Consider the following 27,902-nt stretch of genomic DNA (forward strand, 5'->3'; position numbering starts at 1 on the left):
GTCATAATTCATTCATCATCACAGTCATCACTGATTTGTTAACGTCAAAGTGATCTGAACACGAAATGCGCTTCATCAATATATCGAGGGTTTTTTTGACTGACTGGTGCAAGTGCTTTCAGGCATATTTTTCACCTTTCATCATAAAAATCATAGATTAGGCATATACTAATTGTAGCAGATAATTCTTACATGCCGTGAATATTGAGACCTTCTATAAATGATTTCCTCAACTCCTCCCCTTCATCTACGTTTCAAACCCTTATATTCTAAGCTCGCTCGTATTTCCGATCTGCTAAAACGAATAGGAAAGACGTAGCAACATGCTAGACACTTATAGTTGCAGAATTGGATGTTATGGCATCTGTGACAAAGAAGATTAGGTTCCACATGATACAAGGCATACATTCATCATTATCCTGCCCTTCTTCTAGTTACCTGGGGTCGGCGTAACATATTTTCTCCTTCTATACTCTTCTATCATATACCATTTTTTCGCTCACTCCCCTCTTACCCATATCGTCTTTCACGCAATCCATCCATTTCTTCTTAGGTCTACCTCTTCCTCTATATCCTTCCACATTCATAGTTAACACTCTCTTACCAACCTCGTTTTCGTTTCGTCTCATCACATGTCCATACCATCCCAAACGCGCACTTCTCAGCTTCTCTGTCACAGGTGCCACTTTCAGACTTCCTCTAACATATTAATTCCGTATTCTATCCATTCTCGTTACTCCACACATCCATCGCAACATTCGCATCTCTGCTGCATGCAATCGCCGCAATACAAGACATACATTAACAACAGCAAAAAAGAAATTATCCATATTTGTTTTCTATTTAGTCAATACAAAAGAAAAAGCTAGCACAGATGATAATCAAGAACACCGCTGGGCGGGTTTCAACTGTCATTGCACACGCCGTGATGTATGTGCGCGGGGCAGAGCACAGAGTAGAGGGTAAATGTTCCCCTTTGCTCATTGTTTACTCACTACAAAAGAACGGTAGATCATTGTCTGTTTACGTCGTTTCCGATTCGATCGTTTCAAACGTTTCTGAAGTGAGTTTATGATTTACTGCATCACATCGTCTAAGCAAAGTATCGTAGGTAATTTATTTCAAGGGTTGTTTTTCCTCGCCAGATCTCAGTGGTTCGTGTTTCCGATCCTGTGGTAGATTCTACGGAGCGCTGCTCTTGCTATGGTTGGTGTTAGCAACGTCCACAGGTCAGAGCCCCCACCTCGCCTGGTTACGTTGACATAACTCTCTAGGTTACCAGCTTAGGTAGGAAAAAATAAAAAAAGCTTGGCTTGCTATATTTTTATATCTAATTAATTCGACATTATCAAAATTTTACAGTTTCACTAGTCTCGGCGACTAATAGGTAGGTACCACCGCCTCGCCTATTTCTGCCGTGAAGCAGTAATGCGTTTCGGTTTGAAAGGCGGGGCAGCCGTTGTAACTATACTTGAGACCTTAGAACTTATATCTCAAGGCGGGTGGCGCATTTACGTCGTAGATGTCTATGGGCTCCAGTAACCACTTAACACCAGGGGGCTGTGAGCTCGTCCACTCATCTAAGCGATAAAAAAAAACTAACTTTGACTGGCCGACTCTAGAGTTTTATTATAAAATAAATAAATATGTACATAAATAAAAAACGCGAAATGTAGTCCTAAAATAGTTATAATTATAAAATAATTTTGTTCTGAATAATCAGTAAACAATACTGTGTTTCGATTGAATTATTCGTTGACTTATTTTTATTAAAAAAAAAGAAATATCTGTAGATTTTCTATTTAAAATAAGACCTTTTGAAATCCATTTTATGAAATCCAAAATAATTTAACCACACTTCGACTTTTCGATAAGCGGAATCGTCCCATTTTCCACTTTCGAACATAACAGAGCTTACGATTCTGATCTTAATCTGTATTGTGCTTAGATCACATTTTTGTTTGTCGCGTTTCATTGTTGCGTATTCCCGTGAATACAAACATAACTTGGTTATTACTAATCATTTTTTATTTTCTTCCTTCAGTGCGGTCTTCTGTTTTTATTGTTAATATTGTTTGCGTTATATTTTTACATTTGATCTTCTGTTTAATAGGTAGAATAGTCATTATTCCAATGCAGGATTTACTTCATGTCTTTTTTTTTTCCTACCTAAGCTGATAGCCTTGAAAGGCTATTTCAGTGTAACCTTAACTAGTAGGTGAGCTCTCGGGGCTCAAACCTGACGACGTTGCTAACACGAACCCCAGCAAGAGCCGTGCTTCACAGAATCTACCACCGGATCGGAAACGCGACCCACAGAGAAGATCCGGCGAGAAACTCAGTGGGCTGTGTCTGAGGGTTTATTTACTCGTCGAGCCCTTCGCCGCAAGAGACGGGTTCGACGAGAACGATGACCGGTGCTTGAGGTACCTAAAAGCACCGTTAGTGGATCGGGAGGATCCGAAATGACGTTATTCATGTCTCTAGGAAAGCTATGGCATCAACATTCTGGTGTCTATGGTCTCTGATAGTAACATAACGTTAGGATTGGCTTTGAACAAAAAAAAACTATAAATACGCGACCTTTATCACTTTATTTTAACGATAAAACATATTATGGCATATTAAAATGTGATCGAACATCATACGTAACGAAATTAGAATAGAAAATGCGAATTATCGAAAACATAGCCGCGCTTACATAGTGCTGGTTTGAACAAAACATTATCTATAAATATTTACCGCCCGACATCCTACAGATGACAGGTATTTTCTCCTTATTTACATGTTAATTAAAACGCTAAGCCCCGCACCCTGGCGGGCCCATATTGTAGATAGCCTCAACAAACCATAATATTGATCTACATTCAACTTTCTACTTTTATCGTGGAATTTAGAATTTATATTTGCAGTGCGGCTGTAATTTCGATGCTGGAGTATTAACTTGTCCGTATTTTCAAGATATGATATTGTATTTTTTATTGCCTTTGCAGGCAGACGAGCATACGGTCCACCTGATGGTAAACGGTTACCGTCGCTCACATGGTCGTCAGCAAGACCAGGGTCAGAGCCAAGCCGCTGCCGACCATAATACATATTTGTGTTTATTGTAGGCATAGTCCTTATAGGAGCGGACATCGTAAAAATACCTGGATGGACTGCGCGAAAGAGGAAGGAGAGGAGGAGAGGAGAAGAATGTGCGTTTTACTGGTGGTAGGACCTCTTGTGAGTCCGCGCGGGTGGGTACCACCACCCTGCCTATTTCTGCCGTGAAGCAGTAATGCGTTTCGGTTTGAAGGGTGGGACAGCCGTTGTAACTATACTCGAGACCTTAGACCTTGTATCTCAAGGTGGGTGGTGCATTTGCGTTGTGGATGTCTATGGGCTCCAGTAACCATTTAGCACCAGGGGAACTGTGAGCTCGTCCACCTACTAAGCAATAAAAAAAAAAGAGTGTAGAGATGATTTATGATAGACCTGAATGAATAAAGAGGATGTAGTGCGCTCTGGTGGTAGATTCAGCGATTCATTTCTCTCGTTAAGGCAGATGTTAGCAAATTCTGTCAGTCTGAGACCCGGGTGCTCGTCCACCAGTCAGCGTAAAGCAATAATCGCCTCTAGGCTACTGGCAGATAGGCATACAAAAAAAGCAAAAAAAAAACTTTTTAATTTTTAATGGATCGATGGGTGAGCGAACTCACGGCTCAATTGTCAAGTATAAAGACACGAAATCAAAGGTACAATTATAATTTTTAATGGCCGTCCTGTCTAGTAAATAAGAATACATAACTGCTGAGCGGCAGAGGTAATCAAGGCGGTAGCACCTACCCATGCGGGGTTTACAATATGCCCTACCGCCACTGAAATTGCAAGTACTCTTCTTCAACCCATGTCCACCCAATGCTAAGTGTAGGTCTTTTCGCATTCTCTTCGGTCTCTTGCCTTCCGCATCCAGTCCCTACCAACCACTTTGAGCAGATCATCGGTCCACCTCATTGGCTGTCTCCCACGTTACGACGTCCAGTACGAGGTCTCCACTCCACCATTTTTGTGCCCCATCAAGTACACAAGCAAGAATGGAAGTACACAACTTCTTAATTCATAATGTAGATTATTAGAACTCATCAAACATTGTCAACAATTTCCCCTCCTTAGATGTGATTTAAAGGAATTAATTGCGCAAGCTGATAGCCCGGTACCGAAGAAAACAAGATTTTGTCGCAATAAAGAATTCGTTTCCCATTCGATATTAGAATTAAGTCCCAAACTTATTCATAGAATTACATATATAAATTCATAAATACAAGTTCATGAAATTTAACGGCTGTTATAATTTACCAGTTACAACGATAAAAAAAAACATACAAACACACACATAGAGCGGTTAATAACGTGTCGGATTCAAGTCGTTATTAACATTGAATAAATTAATAAACGTTAATAATAATATGATTATTGCCAACACGTACCTAATAAACGAAGAAGAAAAACGTAAAGTTTTGATGCCAGTTATAAATTTTGTCTTTTCATTATGGAATTTTATACTAGGTATTCGTTTTATTTTTGTACGTAATATTATTTGTTGTCACTCATTCGGATTTTGATGGATATCTGAGCTACGTACATCATAATGTTCATTTTGTTGTGAACAATAAATATCAAATAATGACTAAGAAAATTCACTGTTTTAATGCGCAAAATTGATAATAAATACGATATTTTTGTCGTATACATCGCATTATGTGGAAGGCATATGTCCAGCAGTGGGCAGATAAAGGCTGATGATGATGATGATGATGACATCGGAGTTTCATGAGTGGATTAGTCCTTATGCAATACAGGTCAGCCTTCACACATTCATTTCAAAGCGGGTGGAGACATGTTCCGATAACCGCTTAACACATGACGGATCGTGATCTAGTCCACTTACCGAGTGCAATAAAAAAAGGTTTGACGATTTAAAAAGAAAACTTTCGGCTACTGACTCCGCCTCTGGGCTTGATAAAATAATTTTCATATTATTGTGGGCGCAGCGCGCGGTCTTGAGAAAGTGTGTGTGTCTTGATAAAGTCTGAAGCAACGTTAAGTATAGCGGTGCAGATTATCAGCACTGAACTATCAACTACTATTTATTTACGAGGTGAAGATTATTTAAAACGGTTTCAAGCTTGGAAGAAAAGTCGTATCCGGAACCACAATATTTAAACATCCTATTCCTAATAGGTTAATATCAATAACGAATCAACACTAAACTTACAACACTTAAATGCAGGGGTCATTATTTAAATTTAAAAATATCATTCCATCTGTATTTATAACTGCCTTAAAAAAAGTTTTATGTTCGTAGACTCTGGTTCTTTTTATGTTCAATGATTTTTTCGTCATACGAGGATCGATTTTCAAATTTTTCATAATATCATGTACCAATGGCGATCCTATTGCTAGATTAATCGATATATTTCCGTCCGGCAGTCAGTTTTTTTTTTTATTATAACCATTTACTAAAAATCTGTGATTCATATTTAAAATCACTAACCAAATTAAATCAAATAATTCCAACATTTTTTTTTCATATCAAACTCATATATCAATCCTCATGGTGAATTTTATCTTTACCGATCAGATCAGAATCAGTATTATCTGTAAATTGTTTTGTCATTTTAACGATCGTAAAGAATTTGCGCTATGTGCTTTATTTAACAAGCAAAATGAGTAAGTTGGCTTATGTAAGGCGTTCATTGAAGCCAATAAAAATAACGTTTTCTTGAAGAAGTAAACGAGATTTTAGGGTTACGAAAAAAAAAGCACTTAAAAAACCACCGATTCCGAATGGTCAATTAAAACATCGATTAAGCAGGAAAAAAAATCGATTTTCGTTCTTGAGTTAATTGAATGAAATCAATACCCGATGTACACTTAGATAAGTTGTCCCACATGTTCATATGCAAGTAATAATTATATGTTAACCTCACAATTTAATTAAACGTTGTGCTATTTTAAGCGTTTCGTTGTACTTAAACGAGTCGCGGGCTAACGGACTTGCGCTTTCGTAATGCCATTGATTTTTCTCTACTTTATTCCTCCCGATCCACTAACGGTGCTTTTAGGTACCTGCGACGAAGGGCTCGTAGATTCTGCGAAGCACGGCTCTTGCTAGGGTTCGTGTTAGCAACGTCGTCAGGTTTGAGACCCGTGAGCTCACCTACTAGTTAACAGTGTGACTACTGTATATTTCAAACTACAATTAGTGCCACTGTTTGGATTCCACATCAAAATTTGTCTTTTAAAAATTGTCAACACGCCGCGCCGTCTAAAACTCACGCTTCGCACGGCACGCGCAGCGCGATCGCATCGCCTACCCCGCCTGCTCTTCGTGCCCCCACCCGCACTCGCCTGCGCGCGCTATCGACACACACTGCCGTGATACCTACGTCCAATACGAAAATTTGAAGATGTCAACGGATTGCTACGCGTGTGGTACGTGCATTAACTCACCCCACCTTATGAAATGCTCAGCTTGCAAAAAGTGTTATGACCTAAACTGCCTCAACATAACAACAGATAATTTTCATAAATTATCGGAACAATACAAGACACTATGGGTATGTCCGTCTTGCACATGCACAAAGCCGAAAAATAGTGACATGAACACACCTATCCGTACCCTAAATTGCCCGATCTCAGAAGACAACGTGAACCGGAAGCGCGGAAGCCGCCCGAAATCCTACATAGAAAGTCCAATTGGCTCCAACCAACCCTCAACATCGGCGCTTCTCGACGAGATAAGGCTACTGAGACAAGATGTCTTGGACGTAAAAACTCAACTATCGTCCGTAACTGACAACCTCATGCAAAAAATATCCTTTTTCGAAAACAGGCTTACCTCAAAAGAAGCGGAGATTATAAATTTAAAAACAACCATAATCTCTTTGCAAGAAACCATTAACTCGCATGAGCAACACCAGTTACGTAATGAGTTGGAAATAGTCGGCATTCCAGAAAACAGCAACGAAAATTTAATGCACATACTATTAACTACCTCTAAAAAATTAGGAGTCGAGCTGCAAGACACCGATATCGACCAGGTAATCAGAGTTGGGTTGAGGCAATCTGCACCATCATCCTCTTCCACAACAAGACCAGTGGTCGCGAAATTCACCCGCAAAAATAAAAGAGATGAACTGCTTGCCGCCGCAGGTACAAGACGTGGGCTAACATCCAAAGACATCATCAGTGGAACGTCATCTACGCTGTACTTTAATGAACGACTGACCAAAACAAATAGGCAGCTTTTCGGTGAAGCGAGAAGGTTCGCAAAAGAACATATTTATAAATTTTGCTGGGTTCGAAATGGTAATATCCTTATACGAAAAGCTCCAAATGGCGATGGTAAAAAAAATCCAGTCTATACCATACGATCAAAGGATGACTTGGATAGACTTTTTCGCGCATCTACTACTTGCCCGGAAATCACCAACGCGACTGCTGACCAGGTCTAATCATATTATAATTTATCAAAACATTATATATACTATTGGAATATCTCACGCTTTCAAAAATGTTATGCTGTACATTCGAACTCTCTTCAAAACACTCGTAATATATACATATAACGTGGCCGAATTTAAATTTACCTATAACGTCACACATAATTCATTTAGTCAACATGACTTCCTTAGAAGTAATAAATGACATTGACAATTCTTTTAACATAAAGTACCACAAAATCGATAAAGCTGAAGAGTGCGCGAATGTTTTATGCCCCTTTAACTTTAAAATACTTAGTCTAAATATTAGGAGTTTGCAATGTAATTTTGACGGTCTTCTAGTTTTACTGAAAAGGCTTAACACGTCTTACGATACCATAGTATTTACTGAATGTTGGATCAAAGAAGGCTCAGTTATAGGTCAACTGGATGGCTATACGTCACATTGCTCTACTAAATATATTAACCAATCCGGTGGTGTAGTCATATACGTTAAGGACACATGGAGAGCCGTAGTCAGTGAACCCGAGCTCATGGACGCAAACTGCTTACTAGTGAACATTCCAAATGTCCTACAGTTATTGGGAATCTATCGCTCCCCCTCGTTTCGAAACAGAGACGCCTTTATAAATTCACTTTCTGATGTAATCACTCATATGGCTAGTTCTCAATGCTCAATCATAGCTGGAGATATGAATATCAACATTAACGATAGTGATAGTTGTTCTGAATATCTAAACCTGTTGGCTCAGTCTGGATATAGGTCAGCAATCGACATCCCTACGAGGAACAATGCTATACTTGATCATATATTCGTAAAGACTCGTGTTCAGTGTGAGTCCATCGTTTGTTTGTCGTCCGTAACGGACCACTATCCTGTAATGATCGGATTTGCGAAAAAACATCAGCCTTCCCAGAAACGCCTCAAACACCTTATTAAACTTGACTATGACTCTATCGAATCAGAACTGAAAACAACAAACTGGTCTACAATTCTAGAATCATCCTGTCCCACAGACGCGGCAAATTCCTTTATGTCTATCCTGACCACCGTCATAAAGAAATGCTCCAAACGGGTGAGTACTAGTCGCTCACAAGCCAATATGACGCCCTCAAAGCCGTGGATGACACCAGGTTTAATCAGATGCTCGGTTCATAGAGACAAATTACATTTAGACGCAAGAAACTGTCCCAAGGACGATCCCAAAATCACAGCCTACAAACGCTACAGAAATTTTTACCGACACCTTCTCCGCAAACTTAAAAATGAGTACGATCAAGACCAGTTAATATCTAATCAGAATAACCCTAAAAGGCTCTGGGAAACTATTAAACGCATTACCCATTGTTCGAAACAAAAAAGCAATACCTTTGACTTATGCAACATATCTTCCACGGTTAAGGACTCGCTGAATTACTGCAACAGCTACTACACCTCTGTGGGCCAAAATCTAGCCAACAATATTCTCACAAAAACAAACGAATCTCAGAATTCCCTCGCTACCCAAAGCAACAATTCATTATCCCCATCACAATCTCTATTTTTTCACCCTACAAATACTGATGAAGTAGAAAAGTTAATCTCACAACTAGATACCAAAAGCGCTCCAGGATTAGACAAAATCGGAAATTACCTCATAAAACATATTAAAACCCTTATTTTAACCCCATTGACTAGAATATTCAACCTGAGTCTCTCATCGGGCATTTTTCCGGAAACCTGGAAAGAAGCTTTGGTTATCCCTATCCACAAAGGAGGCAATTCCGATCATCCAAAAAACTACAGGCCCATATCCCTACTCACTTCATTTTCTAAGCTTCTTGAAAAAATCGTAAACAAACAATTAACAGCATTCTTGGAATCTAATCGCCTAATCTCAGAGCAGCAATATGGCTTTCGCCAGCACAAATCAACCGAGCAAGCAGTCTGCCTTCTCACTAACTCTGTTTGTAAATATATCGAGGAGGGCAGATGCTGCCTGGGTGTCTTTCTTGATCTAGCAAAAGCTTTCGATACCGTTTCAGTTCCCATCCTTCTGCGCAAATTAGAAAACACTGGAATTAGAGGACTTTGCCTTAATTGGTTCTCAAGTTACCTCACAGGTAGAAGACAATGTATAAAGGTAGGAGACCACATCAGTGACTTTTCTACGGTTTCCTTCGGAGTACCCCAGGGTAGCATTCTTGGACCTACACTATTTCTGGTATACTTGAACAGTCTGTCACATATTAAAATAGACAATGCGAACATAATTAATTACGCTGACGATACTGTCATAGTTTTCCACGAGTCCTCCTGGGAAAGGCTCCAAACTACAATACAAAAAGGCCTTCAAGTAGTTGCTGACTGGTTAAATAAAAATTTACTGACTATAAATCCATCAAAAACAAATTACATCTGCTTTCACAAAACAGTTAAATCAGCCCCACCTCCAAACTTATCTCTAGCGATACATTCTTGCCAAAAAAACAATTTCCTTACACCAATTCTTCCATGTGATTGTCCGGAAATACTTAAAGTTAGTTCTACTAAATACTTAGGCATCACTATCGATGAAAAACTTACATTTAAAGAGCATATAGGCTCTACTACTTCTAAAGTCCGGAAATTAATTTTCTCCTTTAATTTGCTCCGAGACGTAGCAAGTATAAACATATTGAAATCCATCTACCTCGCCCTATGCCAATCCATACTCTCATACTGCATCCTGGCCTGGGGCGGAGCAGCCACTTCTCATCTTATTACCCTTGAAAGAGCTCAGAGAGCAGTATTGAAAACTATTTTAAAGAAACAATTTAGGTATCCCACAGACACTCTCTTTAAAGAATTTGGGGTCCTTAGCGTGAGAAGAATATTTATCCTTAGGGCAGCCCTTGATTACCACAGAGAAGTTCCTAAAATTACCAACATCAAAGTTCTTGCTACAAAACGCACTCCTATAATCCCGACGCCCTCAGTTAGGACGGCTTTTGCTCGTCGTTTTAGCTCCTACATGAAACCTTACTTATATAACAGACTCAATAAAAAATACAAAATTCTTAACCTAAATTACGAAGAAGTTAAAAGAAAGTTAATAAAAGAACTGCTTAATTGGTCCTACTCTTTTTCGGAGGACTTTCTGAAATGCATTAAGTAACCCTAAACACGTACTTATGGTAAAAATCATTACACCTGTTCCTTTTCTTTTTATATATATGTGTATGTGTATATATGTATATGTGTGTGTGTATATATATATGTATAATATTTCGCTTAACTATTTTGATTTACTTGTATATTCAGCACCGTTATTACTAGTTTTAAGATACTCCTGTAAAAAAAACTCTCCACGAGACAGGCAGTGCCTAGTGTGGAGAGTTTTTAGCAAACTGTTATGTGTAAATGTATCATGGTTAATAAATAAATAAATTATTATTAAATTATTATTTAAAAAATTATTATAAAACTAATCCGTTATTTATAAGGACTTAATGTTTATCTTCTCCGCCATAACCATATTTTTGTACATATCAATCCATGTGAACTACATTAAAATTATTTTTACTTTGGTAAATTTGTAATGTATTTTACACATAATATGTAGGTACTTTTATAAATATACTTAAAAACTTTTAGAATAATTTTAATAGAACGTTAATTATTATTAAACATTTTTGTGTTTATTATTATTAAACACTTTTATTCCTTCAATGATAATGAGCAATTACAAAAATTTACATAATAATAATATAATAGTATGTATCTATATATAGATGAAAAATATGTTTGTACATGCTTAACCAATGCTATATAGGTGCATTCCTTGTTTAAAAATACATTATTTGATTTGACTATGACGTCATCAGTACCACGAAACTTCAATCACTCAAGGCATCTTTGATCTTAAGTGTTAAGGGGATATAAGAGCACTCGATGAAAAAATATTTTATTTAGATTAAACTCTGAATTCTTGGGTACGTAATGCATTAATCTGTCTCACTCGCGCTTATTGTAAAATTTAAAGGCGTAAGCAAGACAACGGGAGCTCACTTTGACTTTTTCATTTCAATTTTCAACTGTCCCTTTCACGTGTGCCGCGCATTAGTCGTGAGTGAGTGAGTAGGAAACATTAAAAAACTTTTAGTTGTTCGACTCCCTCGTAAATCTTTATGGGGTGTCGAATTGTCGATGCTGTGTCAGACATCTTTATTATTTACGATAAGATGCAAGATCACAGGAGCTCCTGCATGTACACAAAGCTTAAATTTCATATTGACAGTTTTAAAGGGCAACGAACCGAGTACAAAAACATTCAGAGAAAGCAATTGTTGAGACTAAAATAAGCCATAATGGAATTAGAATTAAAAAAAATCGATTTATGTCTTAGGGTTTGATGCAATGCACTAAACAAAAATTCCGTTTGTTACACATGAGTCGTCTATTATCAAAGGTGGCAATCTGTGCATTTGGACAAAAAAATGTTATTGATATGTCAATACAGATTGATTTGAATATAATCGTCTCCTTCAAAGAATACGGTTCAAAACCAGCATTAAATAAAGGATAATACTTAACCTGTTATTTATCTAAGATGTCGTTCAGAAGAGTTTTGTGACTGCCAATGGAATACAAAGTCAATAATTCGTTTTTCTGATTTACCAATAATTGTCCAAAAGTCACATTGCCGGCTTTGATAATAGTCGACTCACATAAGCCCTTTAATGAAAATCAAATTTTATTTGATTAAACTAGCCTAGTTCAAGGATTTATATTTGCGGAGAAACAGCGGTAGTGGTCACCGACTTAACTGTGGCTGGCCCTGGCATTGATGATGTCCATGAGCAACGATGGCTACCTAGCACCAAGTGGGCCGTGTGCTCATCCACGTAAAAAAGTAAATTAGATATAAAATTCAATAGAGATTTCGACTTCACGTTTTTAAGTGAGGTGATATTAACATAGTGATTTTTATGGGCTTTGTTAACCTCTTATGCTTGGATCAACCGTGAACTCATTTGTTCGTTTAGCGCAAAATACACTCATACACAATAAAATGGGGACGCTGTAAAGAAAAGAAACATATTAATAACTCCTAATTTAAACAAGAAAGACTTAAGATGAAATATAGATAGATAGATGTATACATAAGTAGAATACAAATGCTTGTAGTAGCAAAGTAGAATAGTATTTGCTTGAACACGATAGCTTTGAAAAAGAAATAGGCTGAACGGCAATACCCATACATGTAAAATATGTTAAGGAAATCCACGTCATTACGGATCCTTCCGATCCATTAACGGTGCTTTTAGCTACCTCAAGCACCGGTCACCGTCCTCGCCGAACCCGTCGCTTGCGACGAAGGGCTCGACGAGTAAATTAATCCATAGACACAGCCCACTCAGTTTCTCGCCGGATTCACTCAGTGGGTCGCGTTTCCGATCCGGTGGTAGATTCTGCGAAGCACTGCTCTTGCTAAGGTCAGTACTAGCCGCACTCCGATTTGAGCCCCGTGAGCTCATCGACATGTCAAGGAGAAGCTGAAATAGCCTCTCAAGGCTATCAGCATAGGTAGGGGAAGGAAAAAAAAGGAAATAATTCACTGTCAAACTGAACGAAAATTTAATTAAGTGAAACAGTACTTAACTTGATTCTAATGATATAATTCTAATATTTCAGGTAATATATACGGTGAACAAATATGACGTCAAAACGGCAGTAAGTTTAATTTTAGAGTAAAATAAAAATTATGCTTATTTTTCAAAAGTAAAATAAGGTAAGTTGAATGCCCTTTTTTCAGTATGGCAATGTGCTTCTTGCGTATGTCATTGTTGCCAATGTTGATTTTTATAACACTCTTCAGATATAACAGTAAAAAATGCAGCCGAATAAAATGAAGTTCATCCAGAAATTGAATCAAATCAAGGGAGCGAAAGGCTGTTTGAATTGAGCGATAATTTTGCAACTTTAGAGGAGAGCCAATTAAAGTTTGAAGTTTGGAAAGAATATCACAATAAAAAAACTTCTTTAGCTATTGGAATGGAGTAAACTTAATTGAAGTCCAATTGAGAAAATCGAACTGTTGATGCTAATCTATATATATATAAAAATGAATTGCTGTTCGTTAGTCTCGCTAAAACGTGAGAACGGCTGGACCGATTTGGCTAATTTTGGTCTTAAATTATTTGTGGAAGTCCAGAGAAGGTTTAAAACGTAGATAAATATGAAAATGCTCGGAATTAAATAAAAATAACAATTTTGTTTTTCCTTTGATGTATCCCCCGTCGGACGGATTCGTTTTCTTTGTTTTAAGTTTTTTTTATACAATAGTTTAGGTCTTTTATTTATCGATTGAGGCACTACGAAGTCTGCCGGATCAGCTAGTACCAAATAAAACGCACCTTTAATTACAAAGGTAAATATCGCTTAAACCCAATAGCCTTTCACCTCTCGAAATGATATAAAGCGATGAGATATGATGAAATGAAATGCAATCCTACTCAAATGGTGGGTATTTACTGTCTTGATTTCAGTGAGCTTTTTGAAGGAACCTGGGAAGCCACGTTCAGATTTTTGTTTCACTCTCACACAACTTTACTAAAGTGTTAAGAAGTCACCATTCTAACACGCTTAAACTTGAAGAAACACTGAATTAACAAATTAAAACAATTCATAGAACTGCATCTCGCGCTCTTGCGAAAAGCCTGGCTTAGATGGGTGGACGAGCTCACAGCCCACCTGGTGTTAAGTGGTTACTGGAGGCCATAGACATCTGCAACATAAATGCGCCACCCACCTTGAGATGTAAGTTCTAAGGTCTCAGTATAGTTACGACGGCTGCCCCACTCTTCAAACCGAAACGCATTACTACTTCACGGCAGAAATAGGTAGGGTGGCCGCGCGGACTCATAAGAGGTGCTACCACCGGTAAAAATGTATAATGGAATATGTATAATGGAATGATGATAAATGTTTGAGCTACCGTAAATTTTAGGCTACTATTGCTAACCTTAATACTTAAGAGGGAAATCTCACTGTTACACATATAATTAGGATGATGGCAACTACACGTGTGCCTCACGAAATCCAACCAGAAAAAAATAACAAAAAAAAATCATAAAAGGCTACATGCGGTGAATTTTAAGTTTTTATTTATTAAATCCATTAAAAATTACGGTAATTTTCGTAAATTTTCAGAAATTATCTTTCACAACTATTATTTCCTCAAATGAAATCAGATAAAATTCCGAAATCAGCCCCATCTTATTATTATTGTTTTGTAACATTTACAAATTCCCAGTACTTTATATAACAAACATTGGAGAAATTGGAGAAACGCCTGGGGCCAACGCCGTGATTACTTTGTTAAAATATCGACCGACGTCGTATCGTAATTAGCCGGTATTCAATTAAGACTAAAGGCTTCGGTCGCTTGTATGGCCAGGGCTGCCTGTGCCAACAAAATCAACAAAAAAAGTGCGTGTCAACTCCGGCGCACGATCGGAATTTATCCTTTAAAAGTGATACCGTAAATATTCAAGTACCCATTTAGCTATAGCATAAAAGTTGTTTAGCTTTGAACTATTCTGCTTAGAGAGCGCTAGCAGGATTAATTAAAATGTATGATTAAGCTAATATCTTTAACACCATGCTAATCATGCATGTACTTTATTAAATTAGTGCCTTATATTCCAAATTTTGACACGCTAATTTTACACACAATTCATTTACATTTTACTATGGTCACACTGGATGGAACATGACAATATAGGTATAATGAATGACTTGACGAAATCGATTTTTAATAAGTAAATTCAAATAAACACCGAAAAAAAGAAATAAAAAACATTAATTGAAGAGATACTGAGAGATAGAGATACAGAGATAATATTATACTAATAATATTATAGTATTTCTCAATTATTAAAATAAAAACGGAAACATTTTAAGTTCCCAATATTACGCCTTGCCTAGACGTATCTAAATAATTCTAATCGCTTCGAATAATCCTCAGAAAAGTGGTGCTTTGTTTTGGTATGTTAGTTAATATGTGCGTCATCAAAAATACAAGATATACAAAATATTTATAAACGTATATATTTTGTATATCTTGTATATCATATAAAATCGATGACTACTCGTATAATTAAAAGAAACAGACATTACTGAGCATTCAACAAAGATTCGGTCAGTACTGATACCGTGTGGAGTAATAATTGTTTGTTGACATAGTTATAATTCTATTTGGCGAATTAATATACTACCGGATCGGAATCGCGACCCGCTAAGAAGATCAGGCGAGAAACACAGCGAGCTGATGCATGGGTTAGGTTGCACGTCGAACACTTTGTCGAGTTCGACGGGTACGGTTACCAGAGTCCCTAAGCCTGCTCCTAGTGTTAGAGCAGAAGGCGTCTAATGCAAAGTTTATTGGATCTGATGGATCCGTAAGTCTAGGGCGTCGACGGTGACTGGCTCCTGCGTGATCAGGATTCGGGGAGTAGTCAGCGGCGGCAACGATAAGGCAGTTATCATGCCGCATAGCCTTATCGAAGTACTATAATTTGTGTCTATCTGCTGCCAGTAGCGTAGAGGGAATATTCAGGCTTCATCGGATGTATAGGCGAGCTGACAGGTCTCAGTCTAAGAGACTTTGCTAACATCTGCCTTAATAATCTTAGCTGAATCTACCACCGGTTTTGTAATCGCGTCCCACTGAGACGATCCGACGAGAACACAGACTGTTGTATCTGGGGGTTAAATACCTACTAATTGTCTATTTTAAGGTACATTGTAAATTTTAGTTCTTTATAATGATAATAAAACGTATTTAAAGTTTGAGAAGCATAATATAATAAGGGGTTTTAAAATTTTCTGCACCAATCAATCACAAAGACAATTCTCGCGTAACTATCAAATGATAATAAAACTGTCGAATAGATATAGAAATAATTAAAATCAAAAGCAATATGGCCGAAAGGCGACAAATATACATAAATAATCATTTAACTAGGTACTCAAACCGTAAAAGTAATAATTAAAACTACTTTTACGGTTTAATATCGCGTTTCTTATTGTCATTAAATTATTTCCGACGTATTACTTTACAATTTTCGTGGTCACTGCTCAAAATAATGATCATTTTGTATGGCGGCTTTTTAATTTCATATGTATTTTTATGTTTTGATTTGCATAAACATATTTTATTATTATCGATCGACACCTACAGTGATTCTGTTGAAATACTCGTTAATACCATATAAGTCAGCGAAAGTTGAATGCAATGCACGCCGACTGGAACTGCTGAAACCATATTACAGTACACTGACAGATTTGTGGATGATATTGTAATTGGCTTGAGAATATCTTTGGTAAATAAGGTTTTGTATAATCGATAATTCTGATTTGTAGCCCGAAATAGAATGTTTTATAGCAATTTCGGTTGATGGGAATAAAAGCCAGCTTAAATTTAACGCAAGCGCTAAAATGATGTTGTTAGTACATTCGTGATTGGCCAATGTGAAAATAGAATCGATATAACCCGTGTGAGCATCCTCCTTTAAGAAATACTACTTTTACGACTAAATCTCGCGTTTTTTATTGTCATTAGATAATTTCCGACGTGGCGTAATCGCCTGTAAACTAATGTTTACAGTTTTCGTGGTCAAGAACGACTAATGTAAACCACGAGAACTGTAAGCAGTTTTAATTACGTCTACGACACACGAAAACCAAAGAAAATACTATAGAGCCATCTTTGATGACATCTGTATGTATCTATAAGCCTAAAACTCATTTGTTTAGTAATTCTATTCGAAATTTGATTAATTAATTCGAGAATTGTTCTCGAAGATACGATTAAAATACAATTCCAGCAGTCTACGTTGAGACTACTGAAAAGGTCTAGTTTGGAGATCATTAATCGCGTTTGGATAATTTTTCTATTAAGGTATTATTATTATAATAGTCATGAACAATATAAAAAAAATCTGATACGTGTCAAGTGTTGAAATTGTTGAAGTTAGGATTCCCTTTTGTTTTGTGGTACTCTAATACTGTTTTTTTCTGTACAATCCCAAAATTCGTTACCTATGTGACAGGAAATCTAGGCAGGCAGTCACTAGACCGTGCATCTGGCATTGCTGACTGATTCCCGTGAGCGACGATAACCACTCACCATTCTGTGAGCCGTATGCTGGCTTGCTTACGTAGGAAAATAACTACAATTATTATCATGCTTCTTCTCAACTTCTTCAGCCGTGGAAGCGTTATTTATACGCTCTTACGGTAGGGTCTGTTGTGAACCCACTAATTATAGTTATGCGTTTCGGCCACATACAGCTTACAAAACAATTGAGGTGCCGACCTCATGTGTCAAGGTGGATAACGGCAGCTTATCTTGGGTTGCTTATGGACACTAAAATAATAAAAAAAAACATCTAAATCTTGATCACAAAGTCATACAGATACAGTACGTATGCGAATCGCTATATTTATCTTTAATAATAATTTTCTCATATCAAATAATATTTTATTTCATGCACGGATCATAAATGCTGTTCCTTTTATCGGGTTTCAGAGTGAAAATATTATGACGATATTAAGCTTGGTAAGACATGTGGTAATTAATTTGGGTTGGACACGACCGTTGGTCGATCAAAACGAGATTTATTAAAATTATTGCATTGATTTTACTTTACTCTTGTTTGTATTTCTTTTTTAATTTCATTGCTTGTTTTTTTTTTCGGTGTACAGTTGCAAGAACGGTGGTTTTTTTAACTGACTCTTCGAAAAAGGAGGATGTTATCAATTCGTATGTATTTTAATGTTTGTAATCTCAGAATGTTTTTTCAAACGTGAATCGATTTTGATGATTCTTTTTTTTGTTTGGTAGCTGAAGCTTTTTGTGTGGTTCCATTTAAATTATTAATGTTCAATGATATGATCCGTAATACTCTTTGAGCTATCCTTCAGGTCCTACGAATTCTTCTTCTCAATCCTGTCACTCTTGACACAGTGGTCGTGATCGCCATGTAGTGTTGGAGAGGACAGACTTGATGTGTCTTACTATGTCCCTTTTTTTACTGAGAAGATCCGGCGAAAAACTCAGTGGGCTATGTCCCGCCATCTTTGCTTGCGATGACTACGAATACATTGATGATATTCTCATTAAGTTTTGTGAATGTCAGTTTTCTTTATTCACTTTGATTTTGGGTAGGTGTGTAGGTGTTTAGATATTAAAACATTCTCTATATTGTACTTTCAGGAGTCGAGGAAAAAAGTCAATTATTAATAACTCTTATTTGAGTGAAAAGCTTTACAACTTTACTTCAACAAAATTCAATTACCAATAGACAATTACCGACTGGTAATAGACAAAACAGACAGTGGTGTTTCATGGTTTTATACATCTTTTTATTGCTTAGAGAAATTACTGAGGTGGTGGTACCTACCCGTGCAGGCTCACAAGACGCGCTACCCTACTTAGTAATAATTACGCAAATTATAATTTATGCGTGTTTTATTTATTTATTCAAACCTTTTCGTGGAAGTAATCGGTGAAAATTCATTAAATACGTTAGATTTAGAAATGGAAAATTGGTACCTGCCTGGAGGATTCGAACACCGACACAGTGACATCGCTTGATACTAATCCACCACGCGTCTTATCGTTTAGGCCACGGCGACTTCTAAAGTCATGTTTCTACATAATGATTAAATTTTGCTTAAAAAAGTTCGTTAGCTATGGAACAGTATTTTTTTCCATTTCCAATAACAATGAAAGGCAAGGGAATTTCATAAATAATCCTACCATATAAAATCGAAAATTAAAACAAAGGTTCATGTAAACAAATGGTCGCTCACTTTTTCCAGGTGTTTGTAATTTAAATATTCTTTCTTGGCTATGCGTTCCATGCTCTATTAAAACAAAGTTGTTTGTACAGCCGTTTAAAATACGAAAAAGTACTAAATTCTAACAAGAAAGATATTTTAATACAACTATCTGTCTCAGTCGCACGCGTCTTGAATTTAAAACGTACGAAAAAGACAAAAGTAAACTCCGTACCGCGTTAAATTTTGACAGTGATGTTTTTGACGTAAAATTGTTTTTCTTTGTGTTGTTTTTTTTAAATAAAGAAGGCCACGAGCGACTGACCGACGATGGAGAGCCCTTTTGATTTATTTATATTTTACAGAGGGGAACGGTTTCCTGATTCAATTATTGTAATTGTGTCGGGTCGGTCGGTGGCTCTGGCCGACGCCGATGAATGATTCGGTTTATGATTTGACTGAGTGAATATTGATGAATTCTTCCGTTTGTTTACGGAGAGAGGCGGCGAATGAATATCACTGCTGGCAGGAAACTTCGAAAGAGTTTCAATCAAAAAAGCAAAAAAGTGATGGGCCTTTTTTATGATTGAAGGATTATTGGTGGATCGGAGGCATTTCCAGCTTCACCAGGACAGGTGAGCAAGCACGGGCTCAGCTAGGAGGGGTGGGATTAGCTAACAGCTACTTGAGCGCCTCCAAAGGAGATCTATCAACCTAAGAACAGCTGCTTGGCGAATGAATCTGAGTAGATTCATTCGCTAGGGCTATTGTTATGGAAAGGCCAAGCCATTTTTTTTTTTTTTTTTTTATTGCTTAGATGGGTTGGGATGGTGGATGAGCTCACAGCCCACCTGGTGTTAAATGGTCACTGGAGCCCATAGACATCTACTACGTAAATCCGCCACCAACCTTGAGATATGAGTTCTAAGGTCTCACTCAGTATAGTTACAACCGCTACCCCACCCTTCAAACCGAAATGCATTGCTACTTCACGGGAGAAATAGGTGGGGTGATGGTACCTACCCGTGCGGACTCACAAGAGGTCCTACCACCAGTAAGTTTCCTCGGAAACACAACGTACTGTACCTATTCAAATTATAGTTAGGTACCGTTAAGGCACGAATACACCTTTACAATTTGCCTCAAACACGGGTGAAGCATGTTATTAATTATGCATGATATCAGATATTTAGATTAAAACATGTTACCGAGATCGTTAATATGTTATCGTTTAGTATAATTGATGACGACTATAATCAAAGTTCCCGCGATAGGGCGTATTGTGAGTGCTTCACACTGGATAACGTACTGTTTGTCGCGAAGATATAATGTATTTTGGTTCGAAGGGTAAGGATGTCGTAATAATAATTAACGTCATATGTCTAGGTGGCTAAGAAATTTCCTAACTATGTGTACTTTCCGCATATCTTGTAAAGAAGGACATGTCATAGCGCTCGGGAAACACCGTGAAGGCGAGTTCATTCCAGTCGGATGGTATGTGGTGAGAGAGATCTCTGGAAACTTACTGTCGATGAACGCACCGGTTCCAGTAGGAAGCGTATTAACCCTTGCGATTTTATGGCGTCATGGTGCTAATGACCCGATACGTTTTAATTTCGAAAACTTCTCACGATCACCTGAACATCCACACATTGTTCTTTTAAATGCCATGGATGAGTAACGACTTCACCGATCACTTGGTGTAGCCAGTTACCGGAGGCCATTAGACGTAGATGAGTGAACGAGTTCACAGCCCATTTGGTGTTAAGTGGTTACTGGAGCCCATAGACATCTACAACGTAAATGCGCCACCCACCTTGAGATATAAGTTCTAAGGTCTCAGTATAGTTACAACGGCTGCCTCACCCTTCAAACCGTAACGCATTACTGCTTCACGGCAGAAATAGACGGGGTGGTCGTACCTAATCGTGCGGACTCATAAAGAGTCGTCGTGTCCTAAAGGATAAGACGTCCGGTGCATTCGTATCGAGCGATGCACCGGTGTTCGAATCTCGCAGGCGGGTACCAATTTTTCTAATGAAATACGTACTCAACAAATGTTCACGATTGACTTCCACGGTGAAGGAATAACATCGTGCAATAAAAATCAAACCCGCAAAACTATAATTTGCGTAATTACTGGTGGTAGGACCTCTTGTGAGTCCGCACGGGTAGGTACCACCGCCCCGCCTATTTCTGCCGTGAAGCAGTAATGCGTTTCGGTTTGAAGGGTGGGGCAGCCGTTGTGACTAATACTGAGACCTTAGAACTATATCTCAAGGTGTGTGGCGCATTTACGTTGTAGATGTCTATGGGCTCCAGTAACCACTTAACACCAGGTGGGCTGTGAGCTCGTCCACACATCTAAGCAATAAAAAAAAAAAAAAAAAAAAAAAAGAGGTCCTACCACCGGTAGTAGGATGGCCGGGTTGTTGCGTGTAGATATTATTTTAGAGTAAAAAGACATGAGCTCACTTTGAATTGTTTAATGGCGGATGCACACACCGCCAGTGTTGCCAATATAAATACATTTTTTACCTAACAACAAATACGCCCAACAATCGGATAACATTTCATTATTTTAAAATGTATGTCACAGTATATGACGCGTTTGTTTAGATAATTTCCTGTGCCCGCACCAACCCAGTCATCATCGGACCGTTTCAAATGACATACTGCTCTTAATATGCGTATTAAATCATATTTTTTTGTGTTACCAATTAAAATTTGTCACTGGACATGTATTTATCATTTTATAATATATTTAATTGGCTCATAATTTCTAATTTCGTTGTATCTATTTAAAGATGAACTCTGCGACTCCCGTCTCTTACGTCTAAGAAATTCATCTAAGTTTTATCGTATTTTTATAGCAGTACTCAAAAAAGCATATCTTGAGAGCGATTCTAAATATTGTGATCATCTTTAATGTACCATCACAATGTAGACAACGTAAAATACTTCAAAAATAAAATAGCTAAACTGTAATAAGTTCCAAGATTATCAATATCTCAAACGAATTATATATTCAAATAAGTACAAATCGGATAAAATGATACATTATTCAATGTGGTAGACGTATCTGAGTCGACGACGAAAGCCGACTCCATTCCAAAAGTAGGATAAGGATGAAAGAAGAAGAAGGCGCATTTAAAACTAGTAATAATGAATTCCGGCATTTAAATGTGGATCTGAAGTTTCAAGGTGGGTGATTAACGTGCTAACGTCTATGATTAACTACTTAGCTTACTTAAAAAAAATGGAAAATAAATAAGAGTTTAAAAAAAAGCACGCTTTTATAGAAAATCTAACTAAAAATAATACTAAAATACTAAACTGCTTAGTATATATCTATATACCTATATATTTCGGGTTAATCCGATGTTTTGAAGGAGTTCAAAATCATGTCTAAATTTTTGTGAAGCTAATAAAAGCGTGTTAAAAAATGTTTTTTACTTTAAAAACGTTCAAAAACGTTTACTTTCACGTCAAATCAACTAACCGACGTGCATTCATATATTGGGAAAATGCTTGAAGCCCTCGAATTAGTTTAAACTTATAGTTTCCAGCTAGTTCTGGTAAACGCTAGTTAGTTTCTCACAGTATGAAACAATCTGCGTGTGGCGTTAACTCCGGAAAGCTAAACGGACGCACGGCGCCGGTCTCCCTGCGCTCCGTCGATACCATTGTATCACATTGTATCCATAACCCAAACATCAAAACGTTCTAAACTATCTCTGGATATTCGAAGCTATTTACACGGTGCTTTTAGGTACCACAAGCACCGGCCACCGTCCTCGTCGAACCCGTCGCTTGCGACGAAGGGCTCGCGCTAATTAACCCATAGACACAGCCCACTTTGTTTCTCGCCGGATCTTCTCAGTGGGTCGCGTTTCCGATCCGGTGGTAGATTCGGCGAAGCACTGCTCTTGCTAGAGCCAGTGTTAGCAACACTCCCCGTTTGAGCCCCGTGAGCTCACCTACAAGCTCGGTGAATCTAGAATAACCCTAAGGGATACTAGAATAGGTAGGATTAAAAAAATAAAAAGCTATTCGAATAGAACGTTTCAGAACAAATCGAGTTTGGTTTAAGGCTTAAACTTTAAGCGATATTTTTGCAACTTTACTGGACGCCATTTAAACTTTAAAATTTGGAACAAATATCATGACGAAAAAAAAACTTCTTCGGCTATTTGAACGAAGTAAACATAATTTAAGTTTTATTAATAACGCCGAATTGTTGATGCTAATAAAAAATAAAAAGGACTTTTAATTATAAAGATAAGTGTTGGGTTATTAAGCGAAATCTTGCATAAACCAAAAAAGCCTTTCACTTGTCGATACACCAAAAGTTTGTAAATCAACATAAATTATTTGTTTTCGTATTTAAATAATCATAAAACTAGCCGTCCGATAACCTTGACACGTATCACGGTCTCCTGGGAGCTGCTCTTTAAATTATATATATTGTAGGTAATAACAGTAAATAATATGATTGACGATACGGTGACAGCCGAGGCCTGAACTCAATATCCGGCGACAAGTCATTATACGAAATGAGTTTTGTTGAATTGCCACTGATCTTGATATTTTGGTTAAATTATATTGAAACTTGTCTCATAAACTTACAGTTTCATGTTAGATACGGAATTATGAATAGTAATATTTACAATTCCTATTCTATTCGATGGGCAGTGACTTCAGCTTCGAAAGAAACAAGCTGTTAGGAATTCATTGGATCCAGACAGTGCAGAACCATTTGCCGTGGCAAACATTTAAGAATTCCTATGTCCAGTACAGGACGTCCATCTTCTGATGCGAATGTTGATGAACAACAATTATTTATACGTTAAAACTGGGTAATCAAACAAGTTGACGTCAAAATTTCGAGTTACAAAATAGAAATAAAAGTTTTTTTACTGTCGAATTGTTACGATTTACATACGAATCTTGAGTAGTTGTCCACCTTTCATAGCCTCAAAAAATGAAGTTCAATTGAAACTTATGTTTTTTTTTTGCCTAGATGTGTGGACGAGCTCACAGCCCACCCGGTGTTAAGTGGTTACTGGAACCCATAGACATCTACAACGTAAATGCGCCACACACCTTGAGATAGAAGTTCTAAGGTCTCAGTATAGTTAGAACGGCTGCCTCACCCTTCAAACCGAAAAGCATTACTGCTTCATGACAGAAATAGGCGGGGCGGTGGTACCTACACGTGCGGACTCATAAGAGGTCCTACCACCAGTAAAAAATATATTGTATGTATGTATGTATTATGTAATATATTGGTACTGCCAAAATGGCCAAGATTGAGGTAACTAACTGTGAAACCAAAATACGCCTTATCATTCGAAAGAAGTACATTTTGGATTAATTTTACTTTGTGTTGACCTCGTTAATATTGTCGTCGGGAAACTGTTGTAATTAGTTTGAGACAAAACATAATGTGGCGTAATAACGGAAGAATGCGAGCGGACGCAAGGCGCCGGTGTCGCACCACCACAGTTTACTATTTAAATCCTCACTCTATTGTCTAGGAAATAAGCAGTGTGGTTCAATAGCTGTCTCTATATTTGAACGTTGAACCCATTTTGGACAGCTATGGAGAGCTAAGCTTAAGATCGAGGCTCCAAAATATTGTAAATGTAACTCATAGGTGTACAAATATTTAGAATTAGCGGCGAGCCCCAACCTCGCACGAGTGATAAGGGGTTGAAAGTTTAATACATTTCGTGTGTGTATTACTTAAATGTAGTTTCAAAAACTCGGAATAAGAAGCTTTACTTTTAATTGAATTTCGTGCTTCTGCCCACAAAAAAATCAGTCCATCAATCACTCTTTACGTATTTTTTTGTGAGATACGACCAATAAGTGTGGACATTTATTTCTAAGCAGGTAAAATATCGTCCTTCCATATAATCGTTCATCCCTTATTCTGTCCTATTAGGAATGCATTCTTCAAATATCCTTCTTCAGTAAATGCCAAAATATAGATATATAGATAGATATGTAGATATGTAGCTTTATATCTTTGAAGGGTGGACGAGCTCATAGCCCACCTGGTGTTGAATGGTTACCGGAGCCAATGCGATGGACAATGTAAATGCCGCCATGTAACTCGATATAAGTTCTCAGTTTTAACAGTACAACGGCTGCCACACCCTTCAAACCGAAACGCATTACTTCTTCACGGCAGAAATAGGCAGAGTGATACCTACCCGTGCGGACTCACAAGAACATTGACGACATTGACTACTAATATATTCTCAATTTGGTACGTCCACCAGCCAATTAATTTATCGATCAGTAACACAAATAATAATAAATGTATAAATAGATCAGGCATATGATCACATAGGTACATAATCGAATAAGTTCAAATTAAATTTGTATTTTTTCTATTAGAAATTCAAACATTTTATTAAATATTATAAATGCGTCATAAACTAAAAACTTAATTAATCAACTAGATTTGTATGGTGTTCCGTGACAAAAGGCAATATCGCAGAAGCCACGTTTTAGCCTTAATTGGATCCCGATGTTCTCTTTAAAGGACAAAAAAAAAGAATGTTACGAACATCGGAACGAATAAATTAGTTTATGGAGATTCTTTTGATGTTTCTGAACTAAGTAATGAGAGCCTTGATCAGGACTTTTTGTGACTGTCATTCGTCGTTGCCTTAATACGGTTTCGGTAACGAAGGATTCGAACGCAAAGACCACGTACTCTTCAACAGTAGGTTAGTAGAAATCAAAGTAAAACAAGATCTAGTAATTTAAATGTTTTTCACGGAATGGTATATTAAAAAGGACTTTTGGCGGGAACGCAAGGAGCGAAGTTACGTGATTTGTTTTATTTTGTCAATTTAGTGTCTCTTCAGGTTTAAATGTGTAATAACGGTGGCTTATTTACTGTTTAATATCTCCGAAAGTGCACAAATGTGGGCAAATGAAACAAATCCGCTGGACGTAACTTCTCGAGATCCTCCAAAAAGTCCACTAAAAAAATCTCTGTAAATGACCACCATTTTATTGAGATAATATATCCATATTATCATTTCTCATAAAAATAAGAGTATGAATTAAAATAAGACATTACATTACCTAAATGTCTTAGTTACCAAGTCATTAAATTACTTAAAAAAAAGTATATTAAAAAAGTATTGGCTTCTTTATAATTTACGCAATTGCAATTGTTAGCAATTTGATTTGAAACTTGTGCAGCTTTCGTTTTACAGATACTTACAGTTTTCCGTTTTCGACAGTCGCAGATATAATCAAAACCACGGTTTTACGGTAGTACGTTTATATAACTATCATTTTACTATTACCAACGCTTCAGATACTTGAGTCGTCTATTATCAAAGGCGGCAATCTGACTTTTGGACAATGATTGGTAAATCAGAAAAACGAATTATTGACTTTGTATTCCATCGGCAGTCACAAAACTCTTCGGAACGACATCTTAGATAAATAACAGGTTAACTATTAACCTTTATTTAATGCAGGTTTTGAACCGTATTCTTTGAAGGAGACGATTATATTTAAATCAATCTGTATTGACATATCAATAAAAAAAATTTGTCCAAATGCACAGATTGCCACCTTTGATAATAGACGACTCACTTTATAGTTTATACCTTTCGTAGTTGCAGACGATTTAATTGTTTTTTGTTCACATTTGCGCTGTCGTCTTATTTTAAATAAATATAATTTTCAGAAGATACTGAAAAGTAAAAGTACTTTAAGAAAAACTGTAAAAGTATTTTTTATTAAGAATTTATCCAATTAATCCAACAGTATAGGCTTTAAAATTCAAATGAATAACTTCAGGAGGGTTCAAAATTAGTATTTACACTACAGAATGTAATCAGAATTCTAACTAAAGGCTATTCACTGGGTAGGTACCACCGCCCTGCCTATTTCTAAAGTGAAAGAATATAGTGTGCCAGTGTGAAGGGCGGGGTAGCCTTCGTATTAGAGAACTGAGACTTAGAACTCATTTTTATTTATTGCTTAGATGGGTGGACGAGCTCACAGCCCACCTGGTGTTAAGTGGTTACTGGAGCCCATAGACATCTACAACGTAAATGCGCCACCCACCTTGAGATATAAGTTCTAAGGTCTCAGTATAGTTACAACGGCTGCCCCACCCTTCAAACCGAAACGCATTACTGGTTCACGGCAGAAATAGGCACGGTGTAGGTACCTACCCGTGCGGACTCACAAGAGGTCCTACCACCAGTAATAAATTTTAACGTGGGTGGTGGCATTTTTTGACTTCTTGTTCTGTTCTTCTTGATCTTCTTGAATTTATATCGAAGAAAACGTTCACAATTCTAAAGAATTAAAAACTTGATATTAAACTGAGTTCCACTACCGAAACAGCTATTTCCTTGGTTATTAACAAACCCCTCTCCCTGTTAACAAGCCAATATGTCTGAAACACGCGCTCGTTCAAGGTGTGCCGCCATTAACATCACAAAGAGTATGAGGATACAACACGACACGGTAAAAGGTAATTAAAACATATGAGAATTTTAATAAGAGTAATTTAAATTTTAAATTTAAAATATTTATCAAAATGAATTGCTGTTCGTTAG

At 37.2% G+C, this 27,902-nt stretch overlaps 1 protein-coding gene across 7 annotated transcripts in view; it reads left to right on the forward strand.

Annotated features, from left to right (window-relative positions):
- LOC101736209 (caskin-2) overlaps nucleotides 1-27,902 on the forward strand; it is a 339,004-nt gene that overhangs the window by 84,276 nt on the left and 226,826 nt on the right. For 2 of the 7 annotated variants that reach the window (XM_062673428.1, XM_062673433.1), the window contains exon 2: nucleotides 1,146-1,229. The exons of the other annotated variants lie outside the window; for them this stretch is intronic. In XM_062673428.1, the coding sequence (XP_062529412.1) occupies nucleotides 1,146-1,229 (84 nt within the window). The remainder of the gene's footprint in view (nucleotides 1-1,145; nucleotides 1,230-27,902) is intronic. 7 annotated transcript variants of the gene reach the window in all.

Source organism: Bombyx mori, chromosome 17 (assembly GCF_030269925.1).
Source record: "Bombyx mori chromosome 17, ASM3026992v2".
Classification (NCBI taxonomy): Eukaryota; Metazoa; Arthropoda; class Insecta; order Lepidoptera; family Bombycidae; genus Bombyx; species Bombyx mori.